General features: G+C 43.0%; 1 protein-coding gene across 5 annotated transcripts in view; it reads left to right on the forward strand.

Annotated features, from left to right (window-relative positions):
* Tnrc6a (trinucleotide repeat containing adaptor 6A) overlaps positions 1 to 14,290 on the forward strand; it is a 132,479-nt gene that overhangs the window by 49,841 nt on the left and 68,348 nt on the right. For 3 of the 5 annotated variants that reach the window (XM_021212585.2, XM_029540262.1, XM_029540257.1), the window contains exons 1-2: positions 10,814 to 11,254; positions 11,600 to 11,647. The exons of 1 other annotated variant lie outside the window; for it this stretch is intronic. In XM_021212585.2, coding sequence (XP_021068244.1) covers positions 11,250 to 11,254; positions 11,600 to 11,647 — 53 coding nt within the window. In that variant the 5' untranslated portion in view covers positions 10,814 to 11,249. Of the gene's footprint in view, positions 1 to 10,791; positions 11,255 to 11,599; positions 11,648 to 14,290 lie in introns of those variants that run through there. One more of the 5 variants, XM_021212594.1, reaches the window with a different exon arrangement.

The raw sequence follows: 14,290 nt of genomic DNA on the forward strand, positions 1-14,290 counted from the left end.
GAGAGAGAGAGAGAGAGAGAGAGAGAGAGAGAGAGAGAGAGAGAGAGGAGAGAGAGGGGAGAGAGAGAGCGAGCTCTTGAGATAGGACTCTGGGCCCTGCCACACTAATCAAGTTCTCTACCACGGAGCTATATACCCTGAGCACTAACTTCATTTTCTAGCAAGATTGTTCTGTCAATTCTGGCTCCACTGAATTTCTCCATCAATTTTAGATCAACCTATTAATCTTTACAAAGCATCCCACTGTGATTCCTTGGTATGTCTTCAAAAGAGATTGTGGGATCCTCGTCCTTTCTTTCTCTTAACATTTTTTTTGTGTGTATGCATGTATGAGTACATGTGAATGTTCATGTGTACGTGGGTATGCTGTTCAGATGGTAAAACTCTGCACCCCAGGGACCAGCAGACCTCCCAGGAAGTCCCACTTTTAAAATTTCTAACATCGAGGGCTGGAAAGATGACTCAGCTGTAAAGAGTGTACCCTGCTCCTGCAGAAGACAGAGTCCAAGCACCCACATTCTTGGCTCACAACCACCTGAAACTCCAACTCTAAGGGAATCCGATGAACTCTTCTGCCCTCTGTGAACACTTAGGTTCACATGCACACACCTGTACCCAACACATACAGACATAAAATTAAAAATAAGGTGCGTATGTGTTTATGTGTTTAGAGAAAGTTCCCACAGCTCAGTGGTACCACCCCGGGGACTAATCCTTGAGGGGACACTGAAGGTCTAAACCACAGGACTGACAGAAAATCAGGTGAACCGCAAGTGACTTTGATGGGAACAGGAAGAAAACATGAAGGGCGGCCTCCCCTGTGGTCTGGAATTGGGGGAAATCTTTAGAAACGGGATCCCCAAACTCACACACTAAAAGAAGCAAAAATGCATAAACTTAACATAGCCAGAGTATTAAAGTACCTTAGATCAAGTTACAAGGCAGATAATACAATGGTTAAAAACATTGCACATAGGGAGCCCAGCGGTAGAGTTCTTGCCTAACTACGCCTAGCAGCCAGGGTTCAATCTCTAGCACAGTTATTTAAAAAGTTGAACTTTTTAAAGGTTCCTTAAAAGATAAAAGTGCTTTACAGTCCATACCATTGACAAAAAGACAACTGCTTTAGTATACAAAGATCTTTCCTAATTATAAGGAATAGATAGGAACTGTTCCTAAAGAAATTTAGATTATTTATAAACACACACACACACACACACACACACACACACACACACACACACACAAAGGAAGGAAGAAAGCGGGGAGGAAAGACTGACAGACAAGTTAATTAAAGGAATGGATTGACAAAGCACTCCCCACAGTGGTAGAGAAGATGTGTGTCTCTAGTGACAGGTGAGGATCTGAGCTGCTACAACACCCCCTGACAAACTGATAACACTCATTATGTCTGAGCTGTTACAACCCCTCCCTCAGAAAATTGCTAATGTTCATTATGTTTGACCCAACTGTTCTATTTCTGAGTCTCTGCCACCAATGTTTCAAATACATCAATGAATGTGTAAGCAGAAGAAAATTTAGAATAATTACAAACTAGCAGAAAAGTTTCAAGTACTCCAAAGGGCCCTTTTCTCCCTGAATCTGTGAAAAATAAGCTGCCAGCCATTTAGAAATATATCCAAATGTAAGCGTCATCTCTTTGAGAGAAAGGCACACCTTATTTCCTGCGTGCTGGGAAGGTTTAGTCCCAGTACAACCACTGAATTCAAGCAATTAACATGGAAGCTATGGAATCCTCTTAGTCCCATGATTGCAGTCATGCAGAGGACCCAGTTTACAACCAAACGCTGCTATTTAATGCCATGTTTCCTTTCTCCTTTCCACCCCCCTACTGCCTGGTACCAGGGATAGAAACCAAGGGCCTTACATTAGGCAAATGCTCTATCATTGGGCTACATCTCCAACCTTTAAAAAAAAAAAAAAGAAAAGAAAAGAAAAGAAAAGAAAAGAAAAGAAAAGAAAAGAAAAGAAAAGAAACTTCCCTAAGTTGCTCATGCTGACCTTGAACGTTCAGTCCTCCTCACAGCTGTCTCACAAGTAGTTAGGATTTCAGGCCCACTTCACCACACCTGGCTTTGGTCTGCTTTAGCTAGCAACAGTTCCTTCACTTTTCTTACTACTTAAAATCTTGGCACCCTAAAAGCCCCCAGCTCACCCTTGGACAGTTTAATTTGTGTGAGTTCTTTGTGATCAGATTCATCCCCCCAGGGATGCTAGACTCACGTGTGCAGGTCCCAGGAATGCTAACTTTGATCAGTTCAATGAGATGGTATCTTTTCCCCTTCTTTTAGTTTATAAGCAATTTGTGGGAGGTATTTTAAAATTACGAAAACACCCCATTTCTCATCAGAGTCTTTTGAAACAGCTTTATTGATTCACATATTTAAAGCATACAATTTGATGAGTTTTGACATCTGTCTACAGCTGTGAAACCATCACTACAATCAAGATAGTAAACATATCTGTCATCTCCCAACATTTCCTGCTCTTTTGTCATCCTTCCCTCTCGTCTTTTGCCCCCATTCTTCCTATCTTCAGGCATCCATTGACAGCTTTTCTATCACTAAGGAATAGTTTATATTTTCTGGAACTTTATACATTGAATCATTCAGTCTCTGTCATCCTCCTCATCCCCTAGCTATGGCCCCTCTCTGTCAGCATGAAAACCCTGAAATTCCTTCATGTTGTGCCTGTCAATAGCTCACCTCTTTGCTGATGCAAACTGTCCTTTTGTATGTAGAAATCACATTTTCTATACCTTCATTGGGTTTAGTTGATTTATTATTATTATTATTATTATTTTACTTTGTAAAAGGCAAAATTTTATTTCTCATAGTTCTGGAGCTTGGCAAGATAACATTAAGGTGACTGAATGTCTGTCGAGAGTTGCTCTCCGCTTCCCCAAGGGCTGTCTTGTTGCTATATCCCAGAACCAGAAAGCCATTGGAGCATTTTTCATCGCAATGCATTAAGTAAAATAAAAAAGAACAATTCCAGGTTGCCGTCCGTTTGCAGGGACGTCAGGGCAGCAGGGACTATGGCTATGGTTTTTCTCAAATTAGGGGGGAAAATGGCATTTTGTCTTTAGATATTTCATCCTATGCAAGGAGAAAAACATTTGTCCTGGAGTCTCCCCCAAACCATGCATGTGAAGTTCTTCCTCAGTGCACTGGGCATCTTCTCCATTGTATATTTTAAATGTCTTGTTACACTTACGTGTTTATTTACTTATGTATTGTGAGTGTGACTGCGTGCTCCATCCCTACCCTGCCATGTGCCCTAGTACATGTATGGAAGTCTAAAGACAACCTTCAGCTGACAGCCCTTGCCTTCCACTCTGAGGGTCCCAGAGATCAAACCCGGGGCATCAGACTTAGCCTGCCGGCAAGCCCATTAACTTTATGAATCTGTTTACTTGTTTGGGGAGAGGGGACATATGTCTCAGCATTCTGTGGAGGTCAGAGGATAGTCACCTGGGACTGGGAGATGAGCTCTCGTCATCAGGCTTAGTGACAAGCACATTTATCTGCTGAGCCATCTTGCTGGTTCTACATTATGATTTTCCCTGGGCCAATGAGTATATTCTTTCCTGACTATTCCACTCTATCTGTGAACCCACATTTTCTTTGTTCTGTTTGTTGAGTTGTTTTTAACCCTCAGTCTTAAGTAGTTTCATGTCACGCATGTGTTACTTGGTTCTCAATGTGACCCTTCTAGGCTCTGTGAGGTGTCTGTCTAGCTCTCTCTTATCTGATACTGTAGCCCAGCAGTTCTCAACTTGTAGATCATAACTTTGAGGTGGGTTGAACAACCCTTTCACAGGGTCCCTAAGACCATCGGGAAACACAGAGATTTACATTATGATTCATAACAGTAGCAATATTCCCGTTATGAAGTAGCAATGTAAATGATTTTATGGTTGGGTATCACCACAACATGAGTAACTGTGTTAAAGGGTCGAGATGTTAGGAAGGTTGAGAGGCACTGTTCTAACCTGGACTCTGGACTCAGAGGCCATTCTGATTGACAGAGTAGCTGGTCCTCTGGTGCTACTCTGAGGTGATTGTAGAATTTGCATCATTTGTTTCCCATCTCCCACAGGTCACTGCCCCCATCGCTTGATATCTACTGTTTTTAAAACTGTTATCTTGTCATTTTGTCTGTTTTTTTTTTTTTTAACTTGCTTTGGTAGAGAAGGGAAATATTCTAGTTAATCCATCTTAGTTGTAATCATCATACTTTAAATGAATGAATAGATTTTATGAATATATTTCTCTTTGTATAGATGTATACTTTCCCATTATGTTGTTATAATACCTTACAAGCACAATGCATTTTAATGTTTAAATTACCTTCAACTTGGTTAGGAGGCATAAGCATCATTCCTATAAAATACTTAACTCGGGCTTTTCTGGGAGCAGAGGAGGGTAGCCTGGATGACAAGGGGCATTACTGGAGCAGTGACTGATTCCTTTGGCTGTAACTATCTGAGGGACCTAGTCAAAAGAGGGGGTACCCATCTGATCCTCACTAAAGCCATGATGCCTGGTAGGTCTGGTGGCAAGTTGGGGCATTACTGGAAGAATGCTGTTGGCATTTGTAACAGAAAGCAAACCAGTGGTTGAAGAGGCCAGGGGAGTCTAAAGAAATCCTGTTCCCACCAGTGGTCCTGATGGTGAAGCCAGGGGAGTCTAGAGAAATCCTGTTCCCACCAGTGGTCCTGATGGTGAGGCCAGGGGAGTCTAGAGAAATCGTGTTCCTACCAGTGGTCCTGATGGTGAGGCCAGAGGAGTCTAGAGAATTCCTGTTCCCACCAGTGGTCCTGATGGTGACAGACAGCTGCTTGGTGGAAATATGATGCTCCTTAGCAAATATTAAGGAAATACTAGAGTAGGGCGTGTGTGACATTTGTTCTTTATTCTACAGATACCTTCAGATCAGTGTTTGGGCCTCCCAAGCACTAAGCTAGGTACTGGCGATACAGCAAATGCAAGGGGCAGTGAACACTCTGCTCTCTGGGACTGGATATGTCAGCAGTGGCTGGATAAGATAAATTAACTCTTGAAAAATATGAGACTCCAACCATGAATGCTCCAGGAGTCCTTTACTCTCACTTCAGCAACAGGGAACTGGAATGATGGTGAATGACTATTAGGACTTGACTCATATCTGTATTCCGACGAGAATCAGAGAATCTCAGGGAAAGTTTGCAAAGGAGGCTGGATATGAACTCCACTTTGAAGTAGAATTCATTAGGTAGACACAATGGGGAGGGAAGGTTTTCCATTCACATGGAACAGTACGTTCAAGTCACAGAGCTACTGCAAGACCCAGGAACTAGCTGCAGTTCAATGTCCCAGGATCATAAAATAGGAATTCTGAGAAATGGGGCAGGGTAGACTCTCATAGGCCTTTTCTGTTAAGTGAGGGGTTTCAGATGATGTTCTACAGAATGCAACTTCTCAGGAATTTCCAGCCTTCAAGCCATTCAAGATCATTTAGTGGCAGTGGGAGCCCTTTAGATTTACTTGCTAAAAAAGCCACCTTGGCAGTATATTTAGATGGAAGAGATAAGCTGAGATAGGAAGATAATTCATTCATTGACAAGCATTACCAGCCGTTCTGCTACCTCTGGAGATGGAAGTGGTAGGGCAGACAGGTGCCTTGCCCTCCCAGATTTGCAAAGATTCAGGAGATTCAGAGACTAAATAAATGGCAATGATGTTTCATTACAAATGTGATGAATGCTATGGGAAGTCCAGAATGGCTTCTGAGTATGTGACTGGGAGTATCAAAGCCAGGGAAGGAACCTGAAGAGATAAAGAGAAGCTGAGATTTTTCTGATCAGGAAGACAGGAATCTTTCAAAGAGTGAAGGCTGAGTGCCTGAGGCAAGGTGAGCAAGGGAGGTGGCGCAAGGTCAGGATTACAAGTAACGCTGGGAGGGAGGGAGGAGGAAAACACTAGACTTGGAGTCAAGAGTCCTCAAAGTCACTGTGTTATTTTAAGATAGACAGTAAGGCGATGATGGTGATGGTGGTGGTGGTGTTTTTATTTAAAGTAAGAGTGTCCAGGCTGTAGAAATTGTCCCAACACACTGCAAAGTGAGCATGCACTCTGAGAGAGAGAGAGAGAGAGAGAGAGAGAGAGAGAGAGAGAGAGAGAGAGAGAGAGAATATGACCCTTCACTTGGGAATGCAAGTGGGCACAGGTTATTTCAGTAACGCTCTCTTGTTTCTCATATAGTTAGATGTGCATGTGCTCTGGGATGCAGCAGGTTCTCTTCTGGAGGGATGCTATTGTCTTCCTTCTTACCGTAACAAACTCCAGAGATGGCCTACTTAGAATGAGGAAAAGGTTTGTTTGTTTGTTTGTTTGTTTGTTTCCAGTCCACCATTTTGGATGGTTGGGCCCATGATCAGTTGATCCCATTGCTTATGAGCTTGAGGTTCAGAGTACACTACTGTAGAAGGGTAAGGCAGAGCAGAAATGCCCTGTAGCTGAGAAGGCCAAGAGAAAAGGAGCAGGGGTTTCCAGTCTTTGTCAAGGGCCCACACTCAAAGACTTTGAGGTGGTTTCACTAGGCCCTACCACCTAAAGAACTACCACCTCCCAGTAATACCACACAGGGGTTAGAGCCTTTACCACATGACCTTTAGAGGACATTTATAACCCAAACTATAGCACTAGGTATTTTTCCAAGACAAAGGAAAAAATGTGCCCACTGTTGTGTTGTTTTCCTGGGGAGATGCAGGCAGACTTCTACTCATTCCAAATGGAGCGTCTACCACAGACAAAGTGATAGTGCCACTGAAGGCCAACTAATGATCAAGGAGTTGCCTGGGCTACTTATAGCAATATGAGTGAAGAGTTATGGGAGCAGGGGTAACTCAAAGGTAGCCTCATCACCCCAACCTGGACCACTCAGGAAAGCAGCGCCTCCCGGACTTGCAGAATGACCATATGCAGCTCCTTTGCTTAGAGAGTCTCTTCTCCCCAGCCCTTGTCTGTTGCTGGGAACCTTGGAGAGGAACATTGTGAATCCTAGGCTTCAGCTTTCCCCAAACTTGTGAGGAGCTTCTTCCCGTTTCCAGAAGGTCATACCTCAGTTCAGAGGAAATTGCCCCATAATTGTCCACCAAATAATAATAATAGGCCCTTCCCCAACTAGAAACAATAACTGATCAATGGGAAGATGGGCAAACAAATTGTGGTATATCATATTATATTGTTGCATTACCAAATTTGTGTATTTTATCGATAATTTTTCATCTATATGACCTATGATGAGTATACTGGTTTAATGGTGATATAAAACCATTAAAGTCTAGATTTTTGGTGCCCAGTGAGCATATGGGAGAGAACTGTAGAAAGGGACTGAGAAGAGGCACAAGGGAATTTTCTTGAGTGATAGAACTTTTTTCTATTGATTGTGGTTGTGGCTACATGAATATATGTGTCATGATGCATGAGGGTTTTCACGATAGATGAGTGCATCATGCTTTGTGTAAAGTATAGCACCATAAGGAAAAAGAGGGAAACGAGGAGCTGGGGACAGGACCCTGGTTTTTCAAGATGTGTTGGGCAGTGTTAGTGAGAAAAGAAAGGAAGAAAAACCTAAGGAGATACTTCCAAAATAAAACGTCCAGCATTGAAGCTAATCTTAAGTCTCTAGTTGGATCAGTTTAGGGACTGGTCCTGTTACTAGTCACTGGTCATTTGGTTCTGTTGTAATGGGCTTTCTCTGCTTCCCCCTCCCCTCTTGATGATTTCATCAGTGTAGTAGCAGACTTCTTTGGGGTGTACTCCTTGGCTCTTTTGTGATAGCACAGAGATGTCCATTAATGAAGCACACAGCAGGATTCGTGTCTGTAGCTTCAATCAGCTGCACGCAGAAAGCATTTAGGACAACACTGTGCTGGATGTCCACAGGCTTCTAGTCATTCTTTCCTTGTTCTCTACTCTAGAGCAATGGTGTGTACAATGTTATTAGTTTTGATGTGTAACTGACTAGACCCTGGTATGCCAGTCTCTGTGTGGGACATAGACCCCTACATGTAATGTAGTCTTCTGAGCATTTATACAGTGAACGACATTGTTACTTTCTCCTTTACAGTGTGTGTGTGTGTGTGTGTGTGTGTGTACATATATATTTGAAATGATATTTGATAGATTGATTACATATAGTGGATTCAATTATCAGTGATCACCATTTTGGGATGGCAATGGATTGTATAGATGCACAAATACACACACACACACACACATATAATCTTAGTCACTTATTACTTGCATGACTTTGGGAAAATTAATCACACCTGTTGACACAGGGGGTGTGTAATACTCCTACCTCAGTGGGAGGTACAAAGACAACAATTAGTGTCTCACTAATATTTGTATAAGGTACTTAGGACAGTTTGGGATAGCATGCACTAAGCACTGGAGAAATTCTAACTAAATGAAGTAAATATACTCTTTCCAGTAACGTTATCTACGTGTTCGTGTGTCCAAGTTCTTTCTGTTTATTAATGTGTAGACTTTCTAAAGTTTAAAAATAAAGAATGGGGATATAGGTCAGTGGTATAGTGCTACTTAGCATTCATTTTTGCTATACTCGGCATTGCAAAAAATTATTTATGTGTATGAGTGTTTTGCTAGTGTATATGTATGTGTATCATTTTGCCAGTGTATATGTATATGTATCATATACACGCCAGGTGCCTGAGGAGGCCAGAAGACATTGGATAGCCTGGAACTTTGGATAGCCTGGAACTTGAGTTAGAGACAGTTGTAAACCACCATGTGGGTGTTGGGAACTGAACTTGGATTCTCTGGGAGCAGCCAGTGCTCTCATAACTGCTGATCTCTCTCTCTTTTTTTTTTTTTTTACAGCCCTAACTGTGGTCTTGATAGAGGAAAAAGTAATCCTTACCTTCCAAGATTATAATTTGTGAATTAGTATAATCACTTAACCTTCTTGGTAAGGTAAGGAAGATAGCGTAGAGAAGATGGGTGTTGAGGTAATCACAGGAACTGGGCAGAAACAAAGGCAAAACATTATAGGAAAGATCCTGTCTTAGTTTGCCTTCTCTCACTGTGATGAACACCATATTGACAAGCCACTTGGGGAGGAGAGGGTTTATCCGCTTACAGTTCATAGTTGATCATATAGGGAAATCAGAGCAGGAACTCAAGGCAAGAACCTAGAGGCAGAAACTAAAGCAGAGACATAGAGGAGTGTGTTGCTTCCTGGCTTGCTCCCCATGGCTTGTTGCATGCTTTCTCATCCAATCTGGGATGGCCTGCCCAGGGGAGGGACTACCCCTAATGAGCCGGGCCCTTCCATATCAGCTATTAATCAAGAAAATGCCTATAAAGTTGCCTACAGCAAGTCGAGGGGGGCATTTTCTCGATTGGCGTTCCTTTTCCCAGAAGACTCCAGCTTGTATCAGAAACAAAGAACCTAGCCAGAATTGGTCCTTCTTAAATTTGAAGCTCTGTGTGTGTGTGTGTGTGGTAGAGCACTAGAACTCAGGAGAGAGAGACAGGCAGATTTCTGAGTTTGAGTCCAGTCTGGCCTACATAGAGAGTTCTAGGCTAGCCAAGGATATAGAGTAAGACGCCCATCTCAAAAAATTAAAATGTAAAAATTACTAGCATTTATTTGGTATTTTTCATTTTGCAATTTGTATTTTTTTTCCAAAAAAATGTTTATAGGTTGTTCATAAAATTAAGAACACTAAAAGAAGAAAAATGCAAAACAGACGTTAACGTGTTGGCTAGTTCCTTTCTGGGCATTCATGCACTCACTAGCTAACTTACTACAGCACACATTTCTCCCAGACCTGAACCAGACAATCACAGAGCATGTTTCATGGGAGAGACTGGAGCAGGTTTAAACCAGTTAAAGGACTTAGAATAGAAAAGAGCAAAAGGAAGTAGTCTGTAGAGCGAGTTTTCTGAGAAAGTAAAAGGGAGTAGATTTTGAGAAGAAATTTGCAGATTACTAGCATTATATGCACTGAATATGTATATACCTATGTGCATTATAATATCTTAATGCATTACATTGCAGAATCCCTCTTTAGGTATATATCTTATTGTATTTACAATCAGGTATGTATCTACATTGTAATTTAAGAAAATAATTGTAATAACTGTACCTTCATATATTATATTGCTGTATTTTATTTTATCTACATGTAGATTTACATACTTTGTCTACAGACATGTATCTTACAGTGTCCACATGTAAGCATCTTTGGGTGTTCACATGTCTTTCTGAGAACTAGTATGGCATCTGCGTTTTCATCCTTTTATTGTAACCAAGACCCCAGGTACTGCAAATAGCTGTGTTTAACGCCACCTCATAGCATTAGACGTCGTAGCTGGCTACAGTTAGTTTTTCAACCTTTTCTGTGCATTTGAGTTAATATCTTGATTGTGAAGTCCTTAAAAGTGATACCCAAATGGTTATTTCTTGAGCAGAGAAATTCGTGCAAGTGGAATTGCTGAGTCAAGGGTGTGTAAAATTTTTGAGGCACAAAAATCGTATTGAAATCTCTGGTATGCGTTCTTCACCTGAGAAGAGGCACAAATCGAGAGGTTAAATAAATCTGGCTGAAGGTCAAAAGTAATTAGATGTGGGTGAATTTAAAAAACGGCGCGGGCTAGTCTGGCAGCGGCGGGGGTGGAATCTGCGGTTTGCTGGATTTTTTTTTTTTTTTTTAAAGGCGTGTTTCTGGAAGGGAGGGGCCGGGCCGAGGGGAAGGAAACTTGTGTCGCAGTAAAGAAGGAGGAGGGGATGGTCCGAGGCAAGCCCGAGCCAGCCTCGGCGAAAAAGGCCGCGCTCCGCTCTTGCCAGGCCCCAGAGCCGCCCGTGGGGAACCTCGGAATTCCCCGACAGCTCCGGCGAGGTCCTGGCCGCGTCAGACAGGTGCCGAGTGGCTGCCTCGTCCGGCAGGCCTAGTTGCTAGGGCCTCCATCTTGGGGCTCCCGGGCCACGGCGCCCCCGGAAGGGGTTGCGAGTGGGGCATTCACTTCCGGTCTGGGGCCTGCGGCGGCAGCGGCGGTGGCGGCGGCGGCGGCGGCGGCGGCGGCAGCGGCAGCGGGACGGTGTAGAAAATGGCGCTGGTGCAGCGGCTCGGGCCTGTCCCCGCGGCGCTGCGGAGGGCTTGAGGCTCGCGAGCCTCGTTCCCCGCGCCCCACGCGCTAGTGCACTTTACACACATGAGGTGAGCGGACTGGAGGGGAGGCTCGCTCGGGAGGGCCGGGAGCCAGCCTCCGGCGCTGCCGCAGGACCCCCTCAGGCTGATGGGCGGCGGCGCGGGGCGGTCCCCGGGGGGACGCGGCCGTGGGCGGGTGTCCCGGGCGGTCCGGGAAGCTTGGGCCCGCGCGGGCGACGGCTCTGGGCTCGGTCGCCCTGGGCTCGGCGGCCCGCAGCGCTGCAGCCCGCAGCCCCGCCCCTCCCCCACCGCGCGGGCGCTCTGCCGCAGCAGCTCCGTTTTCACGCGCATCCCCCCCCCCCGTTTTTTTTTTTTTTTTTTTTTTTGTTTTTGTTTTTGTTTTTGCTATTTCAGAGAATTGGAAGCTAAAGCTACCAAAGACGTAGAGAGAAATCTTAGCAGGTAAGATGGGCGAGCCTTCGGTCTCCCGCCCCTTTATAATCGTGTGTTTCCACTCTGCTTCGCTCTTCCTGGGTTTACGGACCCCCCCACCCCCCAACCCCGTGTCATTTGCTTTCGCACTCAGACATTCGGGGGAAACGGCCTCAGGGAATATTGCGGGGGGGGGCATTGCAGGGAGACGCGTAATTACGAGTGTGTTCGTTCTTAAAAAGAAAAGCAAAAGGCAGTTCTTGTAAACTTAGTTAAAGCATTCTCACCCTTTTAGAATTTAATTAGGGGACTTGTGCATTAATTACTATTGTAAATGGTTGCAGGCATTGTGTGACTCATGATTGAGGCGGCCCTTATGGCGGGCTGTCAAACTGTTTTGGCTTCCCCGTTATTACTTTGTAGCTAAATTGTTGCCTTTATAAAAAGATACTATGTGTTCGCATTTTTTCCTCTCTGTCTCTGCACATTGTAGTCAGGCGGATTCTGTTGCATTGGAAACAGTTTTGTCCTTGAACTTCATGAAGTATAAACTGCGTTTTGTTTTCCTTTGAAACTACATTTTAGTCTGTGCTCAGTGTGTGCTCTTTTTATCAGTTGGGAAAGTAATTAAAAATTGTTCCCAGTAAGTGATTATCACTTCTGCTGGGCCTCAGTGCTTTTGCACTGGTAACTGGTAAGCATCAAATACTACCTCAAAAGAGAAGTGACATTTTTTGTTTGGTTGGTTTTTTTGTTTGGTTGGTTAGGTTTTTTTGTTTGATTTGTTTGATTTTTGTCTCCTACCCCCAAGTAATGCATATCTGGAAAACGTTTAGTTCTACTGAGCTGTAATTTCTAAAATATCAGAGAATTGTACTATACTTGACCCGTTTTCAGATCCACGTTTAATACAGACTTTTCCTTTACCTATTTGTGTTTGCATCATATTTGGACACTCAGAAACTTTCAGATTAATGCAGTATAAACAACTTCATTTGTTTTAGGTCTTAATATGGCTTACGTTTGTTTACTGGAAGTTCTAGGCTTATGTTGGGGTTATTAGCACACTTGTAATTGCACAAGTATTTTTCACCATGTAGAATTAGTTGTTCCAAATTTCTGGCCCTTTGATTTTATAAGTGTTAATCTGTTGGGGTGACTGTTAAAAAATCTGTTCTCTTGGTAAAGAAACAGTATTGGCTTACCCATTAAGGGGTTTTTCTGGAACTCTAAATAATTATGGAATCATTTAAAGGGATCTTAAGAGCTGATACCAGTGGCTAGATGTCAGCTGGATGTTTAAACATGTTATGTTGTGAAAAGCAAGAAAGAAAGTATAAGATACAGAACTGAAAAAAATAGATAGAATTATTGAGATGTAATTTTTAGTAATAGTATAGGTTTTGGATCTTTTTCTCCTTTCAGTTTTTTTGTCAGGCAGCTGCACAGGTCTTGTTTCTGTGAGGGTACCTAGAATTTAGGTAAACATTGTAGCAAAAGCATGATTTTCCACTTCATTATGATTGAACTTGGAATCTCTTTTCTTGACCTCCTTTGAATTCCAGCTCTGCCACTTAAAATGACCTTGACTCTTGGCAGGTCACTTAGCCTCTGTCTAATCTATGAAACAAGAGGCTTAGTTACTAAGGTCTGTTAGACCCCCTTAGGTTACATAGAAAGAGATCAAATGCTGTCAGTGTCCACAGATGGCATGTACAACTAGGTGGGGGAGCTCTAATATATACTTAGATAACGGTGATTCAAGGTAGTTGATGTAAGGGTCGAAAGGAGATGTCATTCCATTCTTGTGCTTGAGGAGATTCATAAGATCATTAGATGAAAAAGAAATATATAAACATGTTAACGCTGAACATCCAATGAGGTGGGACCAGTTCTTTTTGTTTAAGGTTAAGGTGCTTTGAGTAGGGAGAAAGGTGATTAGATTAGATTAGATGGGCACTGCTTCATTTTTCCCGAGTTAGAAAGTATCACTCTTTATCCATTACTACCTTGCTCAGGAAGTCATGGTTGGTAGTATTCACCCTAGTAAACTGAGTATTTTTCTGGGAACCAGTATCATCTGCCTGGTATACCCATCTAAAGACTTTGTATACCTCCTTATTCTTGAGTGTCTGGGTGAACTAGGTGTTCTTAGTTCTTGTGCTTTACATATAAGAGGCTTGAGGTATATGCTGAGTTTAAAGTCCAGCCATTAGTAATTTCAGGAGCCATCAGTTTCATGCTGTGTTTAAACTCTACCGAAGGTAAGGTGCTACACTTTGAAAAACTGCAAAATCTCTTTTAGGAAATAGAAATAGAACCTACAACTGCATGCAGTATGTTTGTCTTGGAGTTTCTCACCATGGACACATTTTGGACCAGCTAATTAATTATTTGAGGACTGTCTTTTATAGTGCAGGATGTCCACTATTACCAGAAGTACCCCCTACTCAGTATTTGTAATGATCAGAATGTTTTCAGTTTCTGACAAAGGTCCATTGGGGATGGAAGGTAGGGATGGGGGACATCATTGTTGGAGATTTTGGTCCAGGGTTTGAATATAAAAAAAGCTCTAAATAAGCCGGGCGTGGTGGCGCACGCCTTTAATCCCAGCACTTGGGAGGCAGAGGCAGGCAGATTTCTGAGTTCGAGGCCAGCCTGGTCTACAAAGTG

This window comes from Mus pahari, chromosome 1 (assembly GCF_900095145.1).
Source record: "Mus pahari chromosome 1, PAHARI_EIJ_v1.1, whole genome shotgun sequence".
Lineage (NCBI taxonomy): Eukaryota > Metazoa > Chordata > Mammalia > Rodentia > Muridae > Mus > Mus pahari.